This window comes from Simochromis diagramma, unplaced genomic scaffold, assembly GCF_900408965.1.
Source record: "Simochromis diagramma unplaced genomic scaffold, fSimDia1.1 OVJJ01000026.1, whole genome shotgun sequence".
NCBI classification, from domain to species: Eukaryota; Metazoa; Chordata; class Actinopteri; order Cichliformes; family Cichlidae; genus Simochromis; species Simochromis diagramma.
The window spans coordinates 3,843,084-3,866,676 of NW_024386985.1; the positions used below are offsets into that span (position 1 = coordinate 3,843,084).

The 23,593-nt window shown below is 41.1% G+C and overlaps 3 protein-coding genes across 4 annotated transcripts; 1 reads left to right on the forward strand and 2 right to left on the reverse strand.

The window, feature by feature from the left end:
* Nucleotides 1-2,254: 2,254 nt before the first annotated feature.
* Nucleotides 2,255-6,348, reverse strand: agxta (alanine--glyoxylate and serine--pyruvate aminotransferase a). The gene is made up of 11 exons (XM_040040590.1): nucleotides 5,965-6,348; nucleotides 5,631-5,823; nucleotides 4,870-4,934; nucleotides 4,678-4,778; nucleotides 4,532-4,602; nucleotides 4,359-4,443; nucleotides 4,178-4,276; nucleotides 4,017-4,086; nucleotides 2,753-2,848; nucleotides 2,527-2,655; nucleotides 2,255-2,430 (listed from the first exon to the last, which is right to left on the reverse strand). The coding sequence occupies exons 1-11, from the start codon at nucleotides 6,121-6,123 to the stop codon at nucleotides 2,323-2,325; spliced, it is 1,176 nt and encodes a 391-aa protein (XP_039896524.1). The 5' UTR covers nucleotides 6,124-6,348; the 3' UTR covers nucleotides 2,255-2,322.
* Nucleotides 6,349-6,903: 555 nt separating this feature from the next.
* Nucleotides 6,904-11,193, reverse strand: zgc:103559. Of its 2 annotated transcripts, none has more exons than XM_040040587.1 (11): nucleotides 10,924-11,193; nucleotides 10,622-10,773; nucleotides 10,025-10,139; nucleotides 9,765-9,911; nucleotides 9,588-9,633; nucleotides 9,356-9,449; nucleotides 9,019-9,205; nucleotides 8,789-8,927; nucleotides 7,599-7,771; nucleotides 7,499-7,531; nucleotides 6,904-7,399 (listed from the first exon to the last, which is right to left on the reverse strand). In XM_040040587.1, exons 1-11 carry the CDS (start codon nucleotides 11,068-11,070, stop codon nucleotides 7,250-7,252), a joined length of 1,383 nt encoding a protein of 460 aa, XP_039896521.1. In that variant the 5' UTR covers nucleotides 11,071-11,193; the 3' UTR covers nucleotides 6,904-7,249. The 2 variants fall into 2 exon arrangements, with proteins under 2 accessions (XP_039896521.1, XP_039896522.1); XM_040040588.1 differs by having other exon boundaries at nucleotides 7,319-7,425.
* Nucleotides 11,194-11,795: 602 nt separating this feature from the next.
* LOC120738971 (tetratricopeptide repeat protein 39C-like) lies at nucleotides 11,796-23,316 on the forward strand. The gene is made up of 14 exons (XM_040040586.1): nucleotides 11,796-12,520; nucleotides 13,264-13,312; nucleotides 14,144-14,272; nucleotides 14,719-14,833; nucleotides 15,960-16,320; nucleotides 17,283-17,451; nucleotides 17,739-17,832; nucleotides 17,931-18,038; nucleotides 18,130-18,239; nucleotides 19,981-20,104; nucleotides 20,193-20,290; nucleotides 20,380-20,484; nucleotides 20,595-20,633; nucleotides 20,738-23,316. The coding sequence occupies exons 1-14, from the start codon at nucleotides 12,369-12,371 to the stop codon at nucleotides 20,825-20,827; spliced, it is 1,743 nt and encodes a 580-aa protein (XP_039896520.1). The 5' UTR covers nucleotides 11,796-12,368; the 3' UTR covers nucleotides 20,828-23,316.
* The last annotated feature ends 277 nt before the right edge of the window (nucleotides 23,317-23,593 follow it).

The window sequence follows — 23,593 nt, forward strand, 5'->3', positions numbered from 1 at the left end:
CTTGTTCATCTCTGTTCTGTCCTCATTCTCCATCTCCCTCTCTGTTCCTCTCTCTCTCTCTCTGTGCTGACAATCATCAAATATACAGATATTTACAAACTCTTCAGATAAAAACACTTTTTTAATTGTAACATCAAATCAGACTAAATGTTTATTTTTTTTTAGATTGATAAATATAAAAAACATATTTGTTAACTTTAAGAGTAAAGAGAGAAACTATCTGTATTTCTTAATTGCAAATGGCACCAAATTGTATTCATAACTGAGCCACACTTATGGAGCGCCACAGTTCTTTTCCTGGTGTTTGGTTGACATCTCTTGATGTTCCCATGTCACAGAAACAGGCTCTGTGTTTTGCCTTATATGCATCCACAGCTGTGCCACCAGTTTACTCACATGGACTCTACTAACCTATCAGAAGCTTCTTCAGCTCAGAATGGAATCGTCTGGAGTTTCTTATTAATTAACAATAAACTTAGTGTATATGTGCTCCTACATTTGATGAAAGTGATAAAAAACAGAAAGCTCTGTCTCTTTATTCTGACATTTAACTAATTCAAAATATATTTCAATATTTATCTAAAACAAAAGTTTACTCTAAATTGATGTTGTACAGTAAAATTTTTTATGTTTTATCTCTAAAGTGTAAATATCTGGTTACAAATGTGAATATCCTGCTGTGTAGGCTACTGAAATCCCTCTTGTTTTGCATAGAAATATACTGAACAACATACAAAGCATAATATATAAAATAACATTTACCTGAGTTTTTTCTTTGAAAGAAGCCTCTAATGTCCATTCTTATGTTTCAGTACATAACTGAAACCGATTTAGTCGGGGAGGGTAAGAACTGAAAATATGAAATAAACACACGTAAGCTAAGACTCTCCAAAAAAAAAAAAAGCATTTGTTCGGCTTTTCATTTCGCCATTTGTTGATTCACTTGAAGAGCAAGTAACGTAATATTGGTCAAGTGATCAGTTTGATATCAATCTTTCGTGATGCACCGTCATATTTACATTATTTGTACGGTACGAATGATTTGCTTTGGTACCTGGTCAAACTTAAGCTCTTCTTAGTATGGCTGGCTCCGTCTGTCCAACAGCGCACTCACGGGCAGCAGCTGCCCCGCCCCCTCCCTCAGTCGCTTAGTGCCTGAGCTCGGATCATACCAATATCAGGGGGGATTCACGCACAGTCGTAAATTCCCACAGTGTGCACTATGTGCTTCGAATATTGTGTGTACTTTTTGTTTTATACAGTTGTCAGCCAGGCATCTAACTATGAAAAAATTACACTCCAAAAGACCCCGGGCTTCTGACAAAACAACCCGGGCTTAAGCCCAGTAAGCCACCCCCACGCTCCGCCCCTGCTTAGAACTTCATACACTTAATCACAAGCAACAGTTATGCTGAATAAAACACGTTTTATTAGCACAGGGCAATTTACTGGCTGATTCACCTGTGAGTGTGCAGTGGCCCGAAGTTCGCTCTCAGATTGAAATCTCAACAAATCACAACAGCAATCTCCTTGAGATGCTTCATATTAGAGATTGATTTATATAATGTAATAATACGGCGAAATAAGATGACAACCCCTTCTATAAGAGTTGGCGTTGACTCTCCAGGTATCTGATAGTCTGGATGTCGTTTTAAAAGATATTCCCAGATTTGGTGTTTTGATAATGGTGCTGGATAGCAAATAGACACAAAATGTCCCATAACTGTTTAGTTGTTTTTTAGAGCTGGAGGTCATAAAGACTATATATTTTTATTGTTTGCTATCCCTTTTTTGTCCCTTTGTGTCCGGTGGCACCCTGGAAGGGAACACTCCCATCAGGATGAAGGTGATCACTTAAAACTAATTCCAGCTAAATACCCACAGGTCCTGTAAAAGGTGATATTCAACACCTTTCTTTTTCTGATAGTATGGAGGGAAATAATCTGTTTCACTCCCTTTGACACAATGAATGAAATTAATCCTTAATTCTTAGTTAAATAATTAGGTATATATATACACACATACATATATACACACACACATACGTATATACACATATATACATATATATATTTATTAAATTATAGCCTATTGATACGTTGGTTTGTTCTGTGAATGAACACAGCAAAAACAAAGCAGATGGGAGGGGGTGGAATAGGTTGTTTCCCATTAACAGAGACTGTCATGACAAGTTACTGTATTGTTAAAAATGTATTTAACTGCAATTTATGTATGTATTTAACTTTAATATTTAACTGCACAACACATGAGCACCAGATTTCATCCTTATGGGAAAATTATCTTTACAGCATTAGACACGTGTTACACTTTGCTCTTGTGACAGTGTTTCAGAGCATCTTTCAGTGCTGCCAGCACCATGTCGACGTTCTCCCTGCTGCTGTTGCATCCCATCAGTCCCACGCGGAGCACCTGGAAAACGACAAAAACATCCAATGTAAAACACACAGGCAGGAACAAATGTGTTTGGATGATGCATATTGGCACTCGATCATCATTTTCTCCTACCAAACCAACTGATGGTCCGAGCCCCCCAGAAATCTCCAGATTGTGTGTTTTCATTATGTAGCTTGTGATCTCTTTCCAGTCATATCCATAAGGAGCAACAATTGTAGTGACTGTTGGCAGCCTCAGACGCTGTAACAAACAGCTCATTATTTAATCTTATATAAGAAAGAGCTGCAAGCTTGATGTAAATTCCCATACAGATTATTATGATTGTTCTAAAACTTACCTTTTCTTTGACAAAAAGCTTGAGACCCATGCTCTCCAGGCCAGCATGGAAATATTCGGCTACCTTCAGATGTCGTTCCCATGAATTCTCCAAACCCTTAAAAAAATTGAATTATAGAATTAAAGCTAAAAAATTCACAGACAATTCGCAGACACTAGGGAGCTGCAAGTCCTTTACTCATCAACCATATCTCAATTTTCAGAGTACTGATCACAAAAGTGTGCTCTACAGCTGTGCTGTGAAGCTGCATGTTCAGCTAAATTCTAATGCTGGATGACATGAATATTTAACAGGGGAAAGTGTTTCATGTTCACTCTTAGACTAGTGTGTTAGCACTTTTCATATTAGCATTAGGCACACAATACCAAGTCTGGTGGGAATGTCACGTTGTTGGTATTCCAATCAAAGCAGTGGATAAATTAAATTTTGGCCTGATAACTGTTGGAGACTATCGAAATATAACGATCCTAAAGTTGGTAGGATTAATTCTCTGAACATGATCATCAGTACAAGGTTGAAATATTTTAGCCTGCACAAAAGCCAAACATTTGTTCACTCATTAATGAACTATTAATGAATTCATACACTACCGTGTGGCTGTTTTGACAAATTGCCCCTGACATCAACACTCTTGGGATCACTTAACCAAGTAAACCCCTCCACCATGGATCTAGAAAGCTGTGGTGGTTTGGGCATCTAACTACAAAAGCCACTTCCCTCTCCTCACCTGAGGAGGTGGCTGAGGGCTGTCTGATCATACCTGCTTAGACTCCTGTCCTGCAACTCAGACTGAGATAAGCAGGATAATAGATATTTTTTCCCCCTCTATGGGATTCCCAAGACAGTTACTGAACCACATAGGATCCAGCTGCTTAACTGGAGCTTAACTGTATGGGCCATAAGAAGTGCTCAACTGGTGGGAGGTGTCTGCAGATTTCCTCAACAAACTGAGTTCTGCATCTGCAAAGTTCTGACTGCTGCAGCTGGACTAATTATTCTCTCTTTTTTGATTCAAGAAAAGTGAGGGGTCTATATTTCGCATTCACTCTGCAACTCATCTGTTTAATAAAAGTCAGGATTTTAATTGAAAATGTGACATTTCCTTAGTGACACCAAATGTTTTAGCTGCAGTGCTTTTATCTCAGGTTTCCACAGAGGAGATACGCTCTGTTTCCATTACTGTATTCTGTGCTTCATTAGTTAATTGCATAAAATGTTAAAACTGCAGGCTCATGAACCCTTTTAATTGCTAGACATGTCTCACCTCTTCAACAAGGACAGACAAACTTTCCCTCAGAGAGTAAAAAGCAGTGACAGGACCTGTGTGGTGATATCTATGAAAAGAGACAAAGCAATACCAAATGATCTTAGTAATAGGTTAAAAGTGAGCCTGAAACACGGTCCAGTCTGCAGAGAAAGTCTTACACTCTTGATGGCTTTCCATCACATCCCCAGTAGTTTGCCAGCCAACTCAAATCCAAGTAAAATGACACGGGCTTTGTCCTTCGGCTGAAGATTTTTTGGCTGTGGATAAATTTACCTTTAAATACTTATGGTACCCTATTATTCTGAATGAATAAAAATGATAAAAATGTGCAGTTCTTACCACGCTCTCTCACTGAAGGAAATCGGTGCTGTACCTGGTGGGGCATTCAGAACCTTTTGGGAGCCTGTATACAGGATATCTATCTCTAAAAGTACAAACATCGACAGAAAAATCCATATATATTATTTCATAAAATAAAGACTGGAAACATCTTGCAGGATTTTTCAGTGCACCTTGCTGGTCCATGTAAACAGGGGCTCCTCCAATTGATGCCACAGAGTCAACAAGAAACAGGCAGTTATACCTGCAAGCAAATCACAAAACACCTATATCATCTGTCTAGCTGCAGATGTGGTGATGGCAAAGTGCTGTGTCTTACTTATGGCACAGCTGTCCGATGCCATCTAAAGGATGCAAGACTCCCGTGGAAGATTCTCCGTGTGCCACAAAGAGCAGCGCAGGTCTGTGTTTGGATAAAGCCTGCGGTGAGATAACAGTGTGATTACACAAGTGGCAGCAGTGACAGAAATGATTAAAGTAGCCTGATAACTGGAGCATCAGGAAACAATACCTTTTCCATCTCTTCAATAGTGAAGCAGCCACCAGGAGGAGCCACTATAGTGTTTACTCTCGCACCTGCAGGTTTGATACACATGCGTTTTTCTTAATTAACTGTTTTTTTTTATTACACCAATGAAAGCCACCTTAAAAAGACAGCAGCAGTAATACTCTGTATTTTTATCATCAAATCCTGTGGAAAGACCTATGGGAGATTATTTAATTATGTTCCACAATGCTCCGTTATTTTCCTAAAAGTCAGTATAATGCACTGCCTGACATGTTCGTTACTGTGGACATGCTGCAAATACTAGAGCAGCTAATGAGTATTCACCATAGACTGCATATATGGCTCATGGTTCCCTTATTGTATGACCTCAGTAAAAACCTTTCTCAGGAGATTATAGGTTCAGCTGCTAGCACAACATTAAGTTAATGTTTTAAACAGCTATGATGGCGTCTGTGAAAATGTTCAGCTTGACTTGCAGTGTGCTTTGGTGTCATGCATGTTGTGCCTGTCACAATTTGTGTAACCTGGAACTCACACAATGGCCCAGGGTGGAGGCACAGTTGCGTGAGAGAGACAGTTTCTTAGGCGATTTCAGAGATTAGCAGATGGCACACATCAACTTTGCTGTACATTTGGAAAAGGCGTGAAAGTATTCCACAGCAAAAGCTCTTTTTGAACAGTGCCCATCTGTTGTAGGAAATTATATTTCTGAATTTGGTTATCTTCCAGGATTTGTTAGGTACAAATGATACAATGAGCCTTACCTATCCTCTCTGCCATCTCAGCTGCTCTCTCCCCCCAGATTCCATTCACAGCTACAAGCACGCTTTCCCCGGGCTCCACTGCATTGAAGATGGCGCACTCCATAGCACTGTGGCCGGTGCCACTCACAGCTAGAGTCATTTTGTTTTGAGTCTGGAACATATACTGGATCCCACTCTTGATGTCGTTCATTATCTGTAATTGAAAAAGGGCTGAGTTTGGTGTAACGAGTAGCGATCTATCTGATGTTAGAACCATTCCCAATCTTTGTCTAGCACAGACAGCATGCAACCCAAATATAGATCCTAGTCATTGGTGTTAAACCTCTGAAGTTACCTCGAATATCTCTGGATGCATGTGTCCAATGACAGGGTTAGCACCGGCCTCCAAGATCCGTGAAGGGACGTTTGAAGGTCCGGGTCCAAACATGTGACGATAGGGAACAGTCAGAGGTTTCTGCAGGCATTTTGGTGGCGGTACAGAGATGGACGACATGTTCCCAGCAGTGTAACAAGCAAAACAAAACCGCAAAGAGCCGTGGAACCAGAGAAACCACACCTCAGCTTAACACACCTCTCTTTCTGACCAGTGAGCACCACAGGTCAGAAGACCATCATAACATGTTCTGCTTTTATCTTTCTCTTCTTATGTCAACACTTGTTGGTCTCTCTGCGTAATGAGCTCGTGTAGTTTGATGTGTTCTCATTTTTAAGATAGCAAGTGATCCTGCATGTCCCGAGATGTTAATCATTGACCACCAACTGACCAGAGTCTCAGGTTTAACTATTAAACTGCAGTGTTCCTAAAACATTAACAGAGTTTGGTTGCTAAAAAAAAATTCACTTTGTAAGATGATATTTTAAATGCATTAATGAACCTTAATTAAATCTATTACATCTCGGGTCATTAAGAACACAACAAGTCTCTCATAAGGAAATAGTTGATGAGGAGAAACTCATTTTTAACAGGATGAAATCTCCTGTTAAAACAAGACTCACAGTGGACAGCCTTCTACTTTTAAATATCCTAGGAACCACAATCAAATCAGCAGTCTGTGAGTAAAGTGCTCTATTGGGAGAGTATGGCCCTTTAAGATATTTGTCATTATTCAAGACCTTGTATGTGAGGAGAAGGATTTTAAATTAGATTCTGGATTTAACAGGGAGCCAATGAAAGGAAGCCCATATGGGAGAAATATGCTCTCACTTTACTCCCTGTCAGTCCTTTCACTGCAACATTTTGGATCATCTGAAGGCTTTTCAGGGAGCTTTTAGGACAACCTGATAATAATGAATTACAGCAGTCCAGCATAGAATTAATAAATGCATGAGCTAGTTTTTCAGCGTCACTCTGTGAAAGGATGTTTCTAATTTTAGAGATAGTGCACAGATGAAAGCTTTTGCTTGAGTATTCTTTTGAAGTAAATATGCGGCATCGTAATTACATTTTTCTGTGCAGTTAAAATGCTAAAGTTCAGCAGAAGTTTTAGTTTTTTAAATGACCCTTAGGCCAGTTTTTGTTTTCCATTATTATGAGGTCAATAACTTTTTAACCATCACTCAGTGAGAATCAGTGGTGAATTGAATATTTGAGGTTTATTATGACAGCTTGTCATTGTGCTTCACAGTTGGGCCTGATTTGTCTTCTGAGGGATGAGGAGATGCTTCCCCAGAGGTTCGGCGCAGAAGCTGCCATCTTCGTACACGAGCCGTCCCCTCAGGATGGTGGCGCGCACGGCCCCTTGCAGTTTGAGGCCAAGGTAAGGAGTCAGCTGATTGCACAGTCACAAACAGCAAACTGTTATACAAACAACACTCGTCAACTCATCATACAGTGTTTATGTTAAAATTTTCTCAGTGATTGTATTTACCTTGTTTTTATGATGTATGTTTTCTTCTTGAATCTGTGAAACACAGCAAAGGATGAAAGACATCTGCCTCAGGATATGATGACTGTTTATGGTTTCTTACCTCAAACTCTCTCTCTGGGTCCCACACGACCAAGTCGGCATCATAACTGGGGGCAAGGCAGCCCTTCCGGCTGTCGAGGCAACACAGCTGAGCTGTTTTTTGGCTCAGGAGCCTCACAACATCAGGGAGCTGAAAACCTCGTTTACTGGCTGAACTCCAGAACAGAGACAAGCCTGAAAACGATGAGAGTAATAAAGAAGATCACTGAGAACTGAACTGAGACTAATCAAATCAGAGTTTTTCCACTCCTTAATTCTATTTGTCCTTTAATAATAAGATTGTATGAGGCGAAACACTGCGTATCACTGTCACGAGACGTGTTGGTGTCAGACTTTGACCGCTCTCTCACTGAGGCAGAACAGTAAATGATTGCTTTAAACTGGAACTCGTTCATGTTTACCTTCCTGTGAACTTTGACTGACTGTCAGTGATTGTCAAAAGCATTATGGGGGATATGTGGGGGCAGGGGGCAGCTAATCCAACCCAAAAGAAAAGAAGCATATCCCTGTAATATTCCACGGATTAGAATTCATTTGTAATCCATCCATCCATTTTCTTCTGCTTATCTCATTCAGGGTCGGGGGGTTGGAGCCTAACCCAGCTGTCATACAGTGAGAGGCAGATTACACCCTGGACAGGTCACCAGTCTGTCAGAGGGCTAACACACAGAGACATCATATCTCTTCTATTCATATCAAGTGGTTGATTCTCACTAGAGCATTCACTATTATACGAGGTACTATAAAAGTGCTGAAAGTGCTGTGATTATAATTGTATTGTCTGAAACACTACGTTATGTTGCAGTAGTTGAGTAGAATAGTTTCTCCATCTGCAGTTACTATTGATGCGAATGCCTGTTAACAATTCACATTACTGTCATCCAAATACAGTTTTGGCATTTGGTCTTTTCCATTGCACCAAACAAATACTTGGAAAGCTGCAGCAAGACCTCCTCAGGATACAGAACAGATCACGCATGTGACATGACATTAATTATGGAGGAGAGAGGCTTGCTGAGGCAGCAGTAACTGCAGGCAGGTGGAATCAACTTTGCCGGTATGATATGCAGAACGGGTTGATGTAGGCTGCTGAGGTCCCGGGACCGTGGCAGACATTAAGGTCTGCCTGCCTTTTTGATAGTTGCTACTGAATATTAAATATTCTGCATTTGTGTTTGCACGAGTCAGTACCAAACTGTAAAGAAGAAATCCCTCCCCAAGCCTGTGCGAAGTCTCCACTGTCCAGTTTCTTCAAGTCGGTGGTGCAGGGGGAGTGGTCTGAGACCACCATGTCAATCTGTCCAGCTTTCAGCGCAGACCATAGCTGCTCCTGGTGGGGAAAAATCAGTCAGAGAGTAGCTTTTTGTTGTTGTTTGCTGAAAATAGTCAACTTTGTGTCTTCTGTACATATGATTGTTTACTCTGTTAACAGATCCTCTGATGGGTGGGCAGCACTTAAATTGCGTGGCCCCTGCAGGTATGTCTTCTGCACACAGGCTGAGATAGTGGTGGGTGGTCTCCACAGTCAGAGGAGCTCCAGCCTGCCGTGCTTCCTCAATCAGTTTCAGTGGCTTTGCAGAAGACAAGTGAACTATGTGGCAGCGAACCCTGGAGCAGGGATATTATAAGAAACATCAGAGTCTCCCTTTGGTTGATTTTCTTATGGAATGACTCTATTTTTTCCTGTTACACACAGAACCTATACAAATATATGAACTATGATATTATGGTTATTCGTTAACATGATGATTTTCTCACCTGTACTGCAGGCAAAGCTCTGTGACAACACTAATAGCTTCGGTTTCCATGACGTCTGGCCTGGACCGCAAGAAGGTGGAGTACTGGCAAGGGTCTAACATGGGGTTGGGTAAGAAAATATCAGTGTTTATTAGTGTAAAAACAAATAAAAAGGATAAAGGATGAATGAATTTTGGACACTTACTACATTATATTTTTAAGTATTTTCATAAAACACTGTAATGATTGTTACCACCAGTCTCTCCTTTTCCTTCCCAAACGTCCCTCTCTGCATGAAACTGGAGGAGACAGGAGAAAAAGGCTTATTTTTTTATTTCATCTGGCAATGTTCTGTGTGCAAACTAAAGGCAAATCACACACAGAGTAAGAGAACTTAATGTTACGTAAGATGTTTTGGTTTGTAAATTACCAGCAGGACGCTTCCTGTGCCTTGCAGCTGCTTCATGGCTGTATGTAGATCGCTGTCATTTACATGGGGGAACTCATCCACCCCGCTATGGATGAGAAAACACTTGAAGCCAGCCACTCCAGCCTGGATCATTGGACGTAGATGGAGCTGCAAGGAGACGTTCATGGAGCGTTTGCTTTAGTCTTGTTTTTTTTTTGTTTGCTTTTTTACAACCTGGCCTGTTTGTAGAGTTCATCATGCTAAAGCTGTGCACACATTACCTGATTGCCAGGGACCACGCCTCCCCAGAAGGCTACATCCACAAAACACTTCCCTGTTGCCTCCCGCAGCTTCTCGTGAAAATTGCCAAGAGTTGTGGTGGGAGGGATGCTGTTTCTGTGTGAATAACAAAGGCCTGATGAGAGCTTCATGTCTACTGTTTAAAAAGAATCTTTCTAAAATGGTCTCAGGCCAAAGCCAAAAATCATTTCAGCCATAGAATAAAACATAAAACTGATAAAGACGACATGTTACATTACTATTACTTTTTTCATTACTTGTGCTATATTTAACCCGTCAGGCAAGACTGACAGGCATCGTTATGTTTTGTTTTCTAGCTTTAAACTTTTTCCAGTTACCCTAAACTCATTCACTGTAAGTATAATTCTTAGAATAAAGAGTTGCTCACAAATAAAAATTTCAGCCTTGACATTTTAAACCAAGCCATTGACGTACAGTGCTTCTCAGATTCATTTTGATGTTTGCCTGAGGAAAACAACATTTATTTTGCAGTCTGTTTACCCTGCATGCTCTACCAGTGACCTTGTCTGATCAGACTGCAGGGACTGATTTCTGAATTGGTGAAGTCTCCAACTTACAGCGGCATGTCCACAATCGTCGTCACCCCTCCGGCTGCTGCAGCTCTGGTGGCGGTCCAGAAACCCTCCCAGGAGGTACGGCCTGGTTCATTCACGTGAACGTGGCAGTCTACAATGCCTGGCATCACCACGCTGTCACCCACATCCAGCACCTTCCAACCACAGAAAAGTTTTTTAAACAATGCAGTGAATCAAGCATCTGAGAGAAATAAGATCTTCAGGAGTGTTGAATCAGTGAATTACAATTTTACAGACAGGCGAATTATCCTGAGCAGTGTTCTGAGGAGTGAGACCCAGCTTACCTGACAGGCCACATCCTCAGAAAAGCTGCAGCTCGAGACTATTTCATGTATCTTCCCATCCTTTATAACTACAACTGCAGGACGTACTTTGTCACCATCCAGCACCCTCGTACTCCTCACAGCACTGACTGTTGATCCGAGTTCCATGTTTTCTTTTTTATTGACTGTTATTGAGTTGAGTACCCTAGACTCTCACTAATATTCCTCTGAACTCTAGATAAAATCTGAGCAGCTCAGTTGCCCTATGTGGAGGCACAACCCTCTACTGAACGGGCTTATTGACCTTTGTTTGGCCACGTGACATGCAGGGCCAGTCATGCACGGTTTGTATGAAATTTCACAAGTAGGACCATAAAATATACGGATTCTAGAGGACATATGACAAATTGTGAGCATGTTGAGTGGTGTCTGATACTGCATGTACTAATACTGATACTTTTTCTTTTAAAGGCATTTTCATACTTCATGTTTGAGACAGATTTTTTTCAGCTCCATTTAAATATTTCATTTAACATATTTCAGGGGGCTTATTTGAATGTCTGAATATAGTATAGTAATAGATATGATGACCAATATCACTTTTAAAATTAATTCAATTAAACTTTATTTATATAACGAAAACCACAACAGGAGTCATCTCAAGGCACTTTATACTGTAAGGTAAAAGGGCTACAATAATCTATTATTTGTTTGATCGTATTTTACAATGAAACGGATTTAACTTAAAAATGTAGATTTACACTTTTTTTTTAAACCGAATCAGTTTTGAGCACACATCTGCGCCGATTCTGACAAGTATTTAAAAAAATAAATAAAAATCTCGTGCGCAAATCCGACAGATGTGATCCTCCTCACCTGTCATCACTGCAGCCTGCTGCTGGCTTTGGCTGTCTGTGGGCGTGGGGTGAGTGTGAGGGATGGAGGCTGACAGGATTCAGCTTGAGCAGGCCTCGCCTCCCCTCATCCCTTCATCCTCCCGGCGATGCGCTGTGCGTTATGACGCCAGGCCGTTTGACGAGCGCATTACGTGGGGCTGTCAGAGCAGCACAGCAGCCGCGTTATGTAATGCATCGGGTGTTGCTGCACGGATCTCAAGATCTGGAGGAAAACTGACGGATGGCTGATTTGGTAACAAATAACCGCGTGCCGGCGTTTGACTGAGCTTACAACTACAATGCTAACTGTGAACTGTAGGAGTGCAGTGTAATAGAGCCTGACTGGGGCATCGGTGCCCATCCCTGAGGTGCACAGACGTCTGGAGCCTGCGGAAGCTGCACATCTTTTTTTTTTTCTTTAGCCGGCCGCTGGCGCGTCTCTGTTCAACGTGTTCTCTTATCTCAGTGGAAATAAACCAATGCGGGTTTGGCTGAGGGAAGAAACAACATCGTCTTTTGTTCTTTATTGCGTTGGTTTGAGCCAACAGCCGCTGAGCTGTGGTATAAACAATGGCGGGTCCCGAGCAGTCCCAGCAGCAGCAGCAGCAGCAGGTAGAGGAGAAGGCAGAGCACATAGATGATGCTGAGATGGCTCTGCAAGGCATTAACATGCTGCTCAACAACGGCTTCAAGGAAAGCGACGAGCTGTTCAGGAGATACAGGTAATTATTTTGCGCATTAATCGCTGCAATCTTGCTGAAGCCTACAATTTAGTGAAATTTTTTTTAAGTCTGAAACACTATATACACAGTACAGTATGTCCCTATGGATCCACATATACCTCAAACGGAAGAATATTTTTTAAAGAACTTTACTATCTTTGAGGATCTGTCTGATTTATGTCACCACCTTTGAAATGGAAGTCATAGCACTAGAGTTGAAATTAAGAAACCAGGTGACAGATATAAAAAGTTAAGAAATCAAAGAAAATGTTAAACGATGTCAGTTACTTTATTGCTGTATTTTCTATCATGAAAGTATTTGGTGATTTTGTAGTACATTGTAATAAATGTAAATCAGTTTAAATTTATTTTAACTTATTGGTCGAGATAAAACATTTTGGGATTTCAGCTTTAGCTCTGAAGAGTTGTGAAGGATAAAGGATATTTTTTCAGGCACAACAGATTAATGATACTTGTTTGTTGCAGCCCTACGTGGCCTCGGTAAATGTATGCACTGAGACACTTGCATTTTCCTCCTTGCATGTCAGACAGATAGTCCTTGGCAGCGGTCATGACAGCTTAAGATGAGACTTGTTTCTGCTCTGTTTGTGCCAACAGAAAAAGTTACTGTCTGCAGCTCCTTTTAAAAATGTTCATCTTGGTTTTGCAGGACACCCCAAAAATACACAAAAAGCATAATAAAGATTTTTTTTCTTGTTCTCTGGTTTTTTGTTTCTTCACAGGGGCCAGAGCCCATTGATGAGCTTTGGGGCCAGTTTTGTCAGCTTTCTGGTGAGTTTTCTTAGCCAGTAGTCCAAAAAGTTGGTAGAAAAAATAGCAATGCACTGAAAGAGGTGTGAAAGATGCAAGAGCAGAGTTAAAATAATGGCCATCCCATCACAGTTCACCCAGGTATTAGGACCTCATTGTCACCACTACATCCTCTCCTTTGATTTGCTTTTAAATCCATTAACATAATGGATGCTTCCTCCTCTCAAGATCAGCATCACTCTTGCAGTGAAGCACATTACTGAAATGCTTCAATAATGGCAGAAGGAGATTTTTCACAGCATGGTTGTCACACACACACACTCACAGACACTGCTGTGTCACTCCCACTCGTGTCGACACTCGCACAGCATGATGTCATCCTCTGTCCCCAGATGCTAAATGGCCCTGAAGGCTGTTGGGGGTGCTGACATCTGACCAATCATTGCAGGCGCTCACACATGCCCAGTGGCATTTAATGCACCATGCATAATATTATTACAAGCTAGTATAAAACCACAAAATTAATTTCTTATGTCAATGTAAGAAATTATTCTTGTTTTATATTTAGCATTTCACCCTGTGTGTGTATTCTGCTGGGCTGCATCTTTTCAGCCATCCCAAACACAGCTGCACAGATGTCACCGTGTTCCTCCATTCATTATTTTGTAGAAAGAGCCCTTTGTCCTTTCCTGCTTTTAAAGCTATTACATAATGCTCCTTCACTCTTAGATTGTAAGCTAGCTAATGCATAAAAATGCCTTACAAAACAATACAAATTCATATCAAGATAGTACTAATGTGAAGCAATGAAATATCACCAGACAAGGACTTTTTTCCTGCCTTTCACTGCAGAATGCCATGATGACATTTGAGGAGGAGAAGATGCAGACTGCCTGTGATGATCTGAGGACCACTGAGAAACTGTGTGAGAGCGACAGCGCTGGAGTCATAGAGACAATCAGGAACAAGATTAAAAAGAGTGTAAGTGCAACGCTATTTAAAAAAAAAAGAATTCAAAGTGTATATTATAGGGCTTTCTGGAGGGCGCTGAAAAAAAACTGTAGACTAAACTGATAAGAGAGCTTCCATTAAATTTGGGGCTGAACTGAAATCCAGAGATACTGTTAGTACAGCTTTAGATGGATTCCACTGTTGCTGGCATCTTCTTGTATCACGGCCGGTACAGGCTGCAATCCAGATAACTATGTTAGGATCCTCAGCTTTAGGCGTAATGATGCAGGCAGCAATGAGATCATGCCAAACTCACTCGCAGATTCAATTAGTACTCCTGGGAAATTTAATCAACAAACTGGGTGAGGAGTGGAGGGTCATTCAGGAAACTCCCCGTCCCTCATGCCTGCCAACCGCTGGGGAAACGAGATGCATGCTGGCAACTAAAGACGTGTGCCTGTGTGTGCGTGTTACAGATGGACTCTCAACGGTCCGGCGTTGTTGTCGTGGACCGCCTGCAGAGACAGATAATAGTCGCCGACTGCCAAGTATACCTTGCTGTGCTCTCTTTTGTCAAACAGGAACTCTCAGGTAATAAACAAAGAACCATCACAAGCCGGTATGATCTGAATCTGCATCTTTCATGAAGTAAACCAGTGTGTGGGAAAGTGGGGGGTTAGATTGCTGTTGGTCTATCATGACTAGGTTTGCTTGATTGTTGAACTTGTACTTGACATTATAATTCTGATTATTTTGCATGATTCATTAACTTAACGAACCTGTGGGATGTTCTTGAACTTTAAATTTAACTCAAGTGAAAAGCTAAGAGAGGTGCAAGTGGTGGCAGACACAGGGTTGGATGTTAGTGCCCTCAGAGGAAGAGTCTTGTTGTTTTGGTTAGTAAAGCCTGTCTTGCAAGTGCAGTAGATGGTCCATGCTTGTCCACGACCTTCGGTGTAAGCGTCTTACACCGGAGGTCAGGCGGCAGACTCACCTGCCTTGGCGAATCTGTATAATAGCATAGATCAGAGTGATGGAGATTTGTCACCAAACACCCAGTTACTCAGATGAGTTTTGTTTTAAAAAGTGTTAAGCGATTAATGAAATAATAACACAGAAATTCAGCTCAATGGTTCTCAGGTGATCCTCATTTCTTATGTAATTTGCCGCCTGAAAGATGTGAGAGTGCAAATGTCTGATTCTGTCAAGATTAGACGTTCAAAGATCTGTAGCACGGAGTCTGTGTAATATCCATGTGAGACTGTGTGAGATAGTGCAAGTAACTGGAGAGTTCGCAGTGATTAAATTGTCATCTTTTGTCCTGTTCTCCTGCACACTCTACCAGCTTCTTCTGATTCTCAGCATTTTTGTTACAGATCATACACCAGCAGTGTATTTCCAGTATTTCCAGCAGTGAGAATCTTGCTACAGCAAACTAAATGAAGTATAGTTGTTTCTGGTCTGAAATTGACACAATTTGGCACTTAATAAAGTTAAATATTGAGTAAATGGTAAGAATTTATAGTCAGGCCTAAGACTTACTTTCATGGATGGGTTGTTGCAATCAGTTAGATAAATTAGCAATAAATTCAAAACCATAACAGAAGATTTAGAGTTTTTTATAGTTGTCTTCTGGGTTTCTGGGTTTGTTCTTCCACCTCAGCATGTCGGTGCAGAGCGTCCTCCAAAATATCTTATTTCCTGTTTCCACTGACAGCGTATATCAAAGGAGGCTGGATTCTCCGTAAGGCTTGGAAAATGTACAATAAGTGCCACAGCGACATCAGCCAGCTTCAGGAGGCCTATCAGCGGAGGTCCTCTGGGAACCAGGACTCCCTCTCAGCAGACAACGCCAACCACAATACACCCGTGGAGAATGGTGTCACAGCCGAAGCCCTGGACCGCCTCAAGGGCTCAGTCAGCTTCGGTTACGGCCTCTTCCACCTGTGCATCTCCATGGTACCGCCACACCTGCTCAAGATTATCAACCTGCTGGGTTTCCCTGGGGACCGACTCCAGGGCCTCTCCTCCCTTATGTATGCAAGCGAGAGCAAGGACATGAAGGCCCCTCTAGCTACGTGAGTGAGCGGAGGTCTTACCGTTTATTACATCAGGCTCATTTCTACAGCAGGAACTCAAAGCAGAAGTTTTATATGTGAGCAGCTCCCTAATCTGCTGTTTCAGACCCTCTAATTCCATTGCAGAAAAGGACGATCCATAAAACTAAACTGAGGTGACATATTTTGTTAGTTTAAACAACATAAATATTAACTACAATAAAGGGAACAGAGATGGTTGATGGTTGATATCTGATGGTGAAATTTCAGTGTAAAAATACTGCTATTTGAGCAATGCAGCTGCTGTTCTTCATCATCTTTTAGAAATGTTTTGTGCAACAAGCAAACAGTGCAGTTTTTCATCGGCACTCAGAAGTACCTTCATCTAAGCATGTACCCTTTCCCTTTTTTTAAAAAACAATCCTGAAGAGGTCCAGTGGAGGCAGTTACTGTTACTCAAACAGCATGCAAAGATACCTGCATCCCTAAAATGGCCCACAAGTTCCTGCGGTAGAAAATGACCTTTAGGATAATAATATTATTATTAATAATAATAATAATAAACAAATTAGGAATTGCTGAGTGGTTCTTAATGGTTCTGTTTAAGCTTAATTACTTGTTAATTATAGCATATAGTAAAAGATCGTCACATACGAGTTCTTCTTTTCCCCCTCTTCTAAATTTAAAACAGTCTCACCAACGGTCATTTAACAGCTATTTTGTGGTTTTTGGTTACATAACATAGAGCTTGTTAGCCAATCAGGGTCCTATCTTCACCCTGGAATAAGCAGCTGATAATAGAGTCTCACTAATAGGTTTATTTGAGAGCTGCGTGTCAGCTTTGGGAATTAATTTTTAATCTCAAGTTTTAAGCCACATTGACAAGACGTTTATAAGCTTAATTCCATTTCAGAGCTTTAGACTGAAGTAGTGAGAATTGTTATCTGACCACTCTGGGCTCAATCTCCTGTTTTGTTGCTCAGGTTGGCCCTCTTGTGGTACCACACTGTAGTGCTGCCTTTCTTTGCTCTGGAGGGCTCGGATACGCATGCAGGGCTGCTGGAAGCGAAAGCTATTCTGCAGAGAAAGTCGGTGGTTTACCCCAACTCCTCTCTTTTCATGTTCTTTAAAGGACGAGTCCAAAGGCTAGAGGTATGTAACCTTTCGGTAATGGTCAGCGACAGATCAGTCAGCAAGTCCATATTAGCTGCAGATGGTTTATTTGTGTTGTGCTCCATGAGAAATTCACAGAAGTAGAGTAAATATCATTCACCTCTCTGTGTTTTGAGCACATGCACTTAATATGCATGTCAGACGGTTCATTAACTCGCCAGCATCTAATCAACCACCTACTGATCCATCACCCAGCGCATGCATGTAGTCTGTCTAACATGATTACCGTTACCTGTTGGTGTGTGTGCTCTCTCCTCTGTCCCCAGTGCCATATCAACAGTGCTTTGGCCTGTTTCCACGATGCATTAGAACTTGCATCAGACCAAAGAGAGATCCAGCATGTGTGTCTCTATGAGATTGGTACGTGTTTCCTCATCAGGTTAGTCGTGACATACTGGCTGTTGGCGCAGACTGCAGTGATAGATTAATTGCACTCTGCCTGCTTGTCTTTGGAACAGGCTGGTGTAGCATGATAGAGCTGAACTTTGAGGATGCATACAGGGCATTCGAAAGACTGAAGAATGAGTCTCGCTGGTCACAGTGCTACTATGCGTATTTGACCGGAGGTAGGTCTGGCATACACTAACAAGCGACACTGTTAGGATGCTGTTCCTTTTGCTTTAGCTCCTGAATGGTCCTCTTTGTGTGTTTTTTCAGTGTGTCAGGGTGCTTCAGGAGACCTGGATGGAGCAAGTGGAGTTTTCAAAGACGTGCAGAAGCTCTTCAAGAGAAAAAACAACCAGATTGAGCAGTTTGCTGTGAAAAGGGTGGGCACTCTGATGACACCGTTTTATCTTTTCTTTCTTTTACACAGAGTAGAGCCAGTGACGCTTCACTGCACAGCTGAAGTCAACTGTGACATTTTCACAGGACAGAAGTTACATCTAGTACCTGATTTAATTCATGGACGGTACAAAACGTGAACATAGCCATCACGACTAATGAGTAGCCACATTATTCTTAGCCAGCGAGCATGCCCTGGATAAGCCTCATTTCTATAATGATCATATTTTACAAGCTGGACGTGTATTCAAAATGTTTTATTCAAAATGACTGTGAGCCTGTGAGGACGGTGTTTATTGAGGTCAAAGGAGAAAAGAGCCAACACCCATTTTCCTATAGTCTTAAATACAACTTAGAATAGAATACAATAGAATAGAAGGACTACTTTACTGTCATTCAGCAAAAACAGACAAACTGCGCTGTCCTCAGCATTCATTCATTTAAAACAGTGCAGGAACAGTGTTTCTGCCACCCTGAGCACCACCTGCTGGACAGTAGAAAGAATGCAAGACTAAGGTGACTTGCTTTCACTTTTCAGACTCAGAGGGTAAAACCATGTTTATAAAATTTCGTTTCTATGGATTTTTTCAGCACCCTGGTGGCTTGTGAAGGTACTGCATGCAGACAGAAAGGCATTATTTATAATAAACTAATAACTTAATGCTCATAAAATAAACCTAGTGTATATAAGTTAAATAATCACTTCTCTGGTCTTAGACCTCCCAAAATATTCTGTTTTTTATTTTGAGTTTAAATCATGGAAGCGAGATCGCGGATACAAGCGGTGGAAATGAGCTTCCTCCGAAGGGTGGCTGGCCTCTCCCTTAGAGATAGGGTGAGAAGTTCGGCCATCCAGGGAGGGGCTCAGAGTAGAGCCGCTGCTCCTCCACATCGAAAGGAGCCAGCTGAGGTGGTTCGGGCATCTGACAAGGATGCCTCCTGGGCGCCTCCTGGGGTTGGTGTTCCGGGCATGTCCCACCGGGAGGAGGACCCGGGGCAGACCCAGGACACGCTGGAGAGATTATATCTCTCGGCTGGCCTGGGAACGCCTTGGTGTTCCCCCGGATAAGCTGGAGGAGGTGGCTGGGGAGAGGGAGGTCTGGGCCTCTCTGCTTAGGCTGCTGCCCCCACGACCCGGCCCCAGATAAAGCGGATGAAGATGGATGGATGGATCATGGATGGATCATGGAAGCTCTCAGGTGGAAAAACATAAGCTGTTAAGAGAGAGTTAGCCTCAACAATCAATTCAACAGAGGACAAAAATGAATCCTTTTAAACGAAAAGAAGGAAATATTTAATCTTACTCTAGTTTGTTGATCAGAGTTTAAAGGTTTGGGTTTCACATTGGGTTGAAGCTTTCTTCAGTTTAGAAATGGAACTGTTTCCTCTTCTTTCTGGCAGCTATTCCCCCACAGACACATTTTAACAGCACAATCAACCATTAAAATTGTAATTAAAAGCAGTAACATTAGCCTTTCAAGTTTGTTTTAATCATTTGAGAGTTACATTAAAAAAGCCTTGTTATGTAGCAATCCTGTGTAGTTCTACGTATAATAATGACTGGGAGTGTCCAATAGGACTTTCTATTAAAACCAAAAGAAATCAGTTTCTGTGCCAAGTAAGTGTTTGTGGTGGTAAGTGGTGACCTCTGGTGAAATGTCTGACTCTTCCACCGTACGACAGCCTCTCTAATGTTTTTCTATGTTTTCTGTCTCCTGCCTGCAGGCTGACAGACTGAGAAAGATGTCGCCCTCCAGAGAGCTATGCATTCTTGGCGTAATCGAAGTTGTTTATCTGTGGAAAGCACTGCAGAACTGCTCCTCATCTAAACTGCAGATAATGAATCAGGGTGAGGGTAGCCCATACGATTCAGATCAGCATTACCTTTGTCATCATCTATCCTGTGTAATCATTTCCTGTTTTGGGGGGGGGTTCAGTATTGCAGACTATAGATGACACTTCGTGCAGAGGCCTGAAACACCTCCTTCTCGGTGCCATTCATAAATGTCATGGAAATATGAGAGACGCTGTTCAGGTATCAATCCGCAGCGACACACTGAGAGGCTTTGCAGTGGATCCACACTGGCAGATTTACTCATTTTGCTCTTTTGTGTGGCCTTCCAGTCATTCCAGCTGGCTGCTAGAGATGAGTACGGACGACAGATCAACTCATACGTTCAGCCGTATGCCGTCTATGAGCTGGGATGTGTACTCCTTGCAAAGCCAGAGGTCAGCTTGCTGGTCACAGCTTTTAGATTTTTTTTATTTGTCTGAGATGTTGGATGTTGTTGCGACTACGTGCCTGATTGTAACCCCATGGTTTTTGTGCTGCTATTCAGACGGTGGGAAAAGGTAGATCACTGCTACTTCAAGCAAAGGTAAAATAATAAATTATAAGTTATTTGAATTAGAATGAACTCATTTGCAGTTTTCTCAAAAAAACCCCAAACCCATTTTAATACATGTCTATATTATGTTTTAGGAGGATTTTACAGGCTACGACTTTGAGAACCGGCTTCATGTTCGCATCCATTCAGCCCTGGCCTCTTTGAAGGAAGTAGTGCCTGTGTGACTCCAGACAACTATGAGCATCAATGGCTGAATTTTTAAGCCGTTCAGAGTAACTGTTTGATGTATTAGTGAAGGATTTGGGGAAATACATGTTTGTTACCCCACCCAGTCAGACTGACAACCAAGTGTCATCATAAAAATAGCTAGTGTGGCTATTACTAGCAGGCTTAAAACTATGCCTAAAGTTTTCAAAGTTATACTTTTATAGATGTATATTGTTAGCCAGCAAGTTAGCCACCAAAACCTATGTTGTTGCTGCATGGTGCAAGAAATATTAAAAACTTTAGGGCAGATTATTTTCATTGTATGATGAGGTGAATCATATACATCAAGCTAAAATCTAAATAAGAAATTCTGGGAGCTTTACGAATGTGTTTCTTTTAGTTTACATCCAGCTACGATAGCTGTTTTCACCTCCAAGGCATCCATGTCCTGTTTCTGGATATGATCCACGTAGATGAAACTAAATGAGTCCTTATCCCTGGGGAAAAATAACAAACAAACTCATTTCCTCCAATCTTTAACTGTTCCTTTAAGTGTTTTTCTCATGCATATGTGTAAGCTAGCTTGTAACAGTGTACCTCATTAACTTGTGTATTTGGATGACTTTAATGAAGCCTCTCCCTTCAGTGAGCAGTTTACTCAGCACACAACCTCATAATGAGAGTGGAATTCCTTCAATAATAGTTTTAAAACGGATAATATACAGTTAATATTGCTTTTACAGTTGTGCCATCTCACTCCAACTATAAAAAAGAAAATGCTAAATTAAATTCAGTTGGGTTTTTTTTTTTTTTTACCACATAACATATTGTGAACAGGAGTGAGTAAAATGTAATATTTGATATATTTAATACATTCTTATACAGACAGATGACAAATTAATGGAAAGAGAGCAGTGGTGTTTCTATCGTGTCACCTTTCGGAATTTTTTTTAAAAAAATCAGCAGTTTTGAATAAAAAAGCAACAAAGCTGAATTTTAGTAACCGACGGTTCAGCACTATGACATCAGCAACGGCCTCTCTGTGGTTATGTTCTTCGCAAGTGGGCCCTGAGGGGATCCAAGAGATCTGTTATGCTGTGGAAGGTTATTTTGATGTCTTGGTTTTGATTCACTTGTCCTCTTAGAGATATGAATCACTGCAACTACTTCAAAAAACTGCTCAAATAAACCCTAGATTTTTGCATTTCAGTACGGCTTTATCCTATAATGAAACAGTTTAATCCTTAAAGGCGATTCCAGGGTGACAGTGCCTCCATCTATAAGACATGAGGGTCACAGAGTTGATCGATAAGTACAAATATCATGCGAATCCCATTGTATGGCCTCATTAATTACTAATATTGGCTTTTCCTTTAATTTGTCGCCTGTCTGTAAATTATTAAATAGCTTGCTAATGTTTCAACTGTCACTTCAGTGTTAAAATCATGCTTTTGGTGACTAAATTTTAGTAATCTGCCTGTGGACTTTGAACAAAATGGACACTGAAACGAGTCATACCGTATCTCACAGTTTCATTACTATACACAGTGGAAATAAACTAGCAAACTAACATGGGAATAGTTAAATAACGTCACCGGTCACCTAATCTTACAGCGGCTCAAGTAGCTGGACCTTTAACAAATGAGACGACCACACTTCACAATGCCCTCATGGTGTTGCTATGTGAAGACACTGGGCGTGGCTCCTGTGCACTATGCATGGCATGGCAGGGTAACAGTGGCTTTAAGACTGTACTGAAGTCAAATGTACCTGTGTGTCCAGTCCTGCATATATATATATATGACGGTATTATAATACAGTACCTTCAGTGCTGTCATGTTACCTCTTGAAAGGTGCTGCTAAATGTCAGCGTAATAAACATATATTACTAGTGACTTCTTTTGTTAGTGTTTTAGTGATTGAAGCTTTTGAATTAGTTCTTAATAGTGGCAAGTTTATATATTACATAAGAGGAGGTGCACTTTTTACAAGCAGTATTTATGCTGTTTTTAGTTTGACTGCTGTGATGGCTGGCGTTAGCAGCTGAATTGACTCAGTATGATCTTGTATTGGACAAAGAACATTGGTGAGAGTGGTTTTGACAACCTTTTTAACCAGTTTAACACTGTACATATGAAAACTTCTGTGCAGAGAACTGCCTTTTATGAACAAGCACTCCGAGGCTTTTGTTATCCGAGCAATACAAGCAAATGAAGGGTATCATATAGTCATTTAAAAAGGCTTTCCACACCGACTCTGTGTTTTTCATCACATCACATTGTAAAATTAAAGGTTTATTTTGCTGACATACCTGGTAAGACAGTGCTAGTCATCCCTTGTGGCTGTGATGGATATAACATGTGGTAAATGTTGAGCAGTTGAATGCACCCAGTACTTCTGTCACCGGAAGATTTTCTTTTGTCACGAGATTATGTTGGAATTAAAGTTACAAGTCAGGATGATGGTGTTCAAATGTGTCACTGAACAATAAACTGTTCTCCATTAATCCAGGTAAACAGTGTGTGTTTTTCTCTTCCCTCTGGACTGAAATTGCACCTTTGAAAAGTGATGTTGCACCGATGACTTTTGGTAGACACACAGTAACTGCACTTTCAAGAAAATGTCTGTGAAATTGTTTGTTATGCTGTCAAGTTTCTATGTATTCCCATTGAATTTATCTTTACTAACTCCAGCGTCCTCCCACGGTCCAAAATATGCATACTAGGTGAACTGACTTGATTAATGCTCTATTAATGTAGTTGAGCAAATCCCAGATAGTTGAT

Bases quoted from the DNA above. Each gene is read 5' to 3' on its own strand.
- agxta (XM_040040590.1), bottom strand. From the start codon at position 6,123: ATGTCGTCCATCTCTGTACCGCCACCAAAATGCCTGCAGAAACCTCTG. The intron at 4,935-5,630 runs GTAAGGCTCATT...TCAAACCTGCAG, and splicing joins TGAGATGGCAGAGAGGATAG to GTGCGAGAGTAAACACTATA. The intron at 2,656-2,752 runs GTAAGTTTTAGA...TGTTTGTTACAG, and splicing joins AGCTTTTTGTCAAAGAAAAG to CGTCTGAGGCTGCCAACAGT.
- LOC120738971 (XM_040040586.1), top strand. From the start codon at position 12,369: ATGGCGGGTCCCGAGCAGTCCCAGCAGCAGCAGCAGCAGCAGGTAGAG. The intron at 20,291-20,379 runs GTATCAATCCGC...GTGGCCTTCCAG, and splicing joins ATATGAGAGACGCTGTTCAG to TCATTCCAGCTGGCTGCTAG. The intron at 20,485-20,594 runs GTCAGCTTGCTG...GCTGCTATTCAG, and splicing joins TACTCCTTGCAAAGCCAGAG to ACGGTGGGAAAAGGTAGATC.
- zgc:103559 (XM_040040587.1), bottom strand. From the start codon at position 11,070: ATGGAACTCGGATCAACAGTCAGTGCTGTGAGGAGTACGAGGGTGCTG. The intron at 9,634-9,764 runs GTAATTTACAAA...TGTCTCCTCCAG, and splicing joins GCACAGGAAGCGTCCTGCTG to TTTCATGCAGAGAGGGACGT. The intron at 7,772-8,788 runs GTACTGACTCGT...CATCGTTTTCAG, and splicing joins GATTTCTTCTTTACAGTTTG to GCTTGTCTCTGTTCTGGAGT.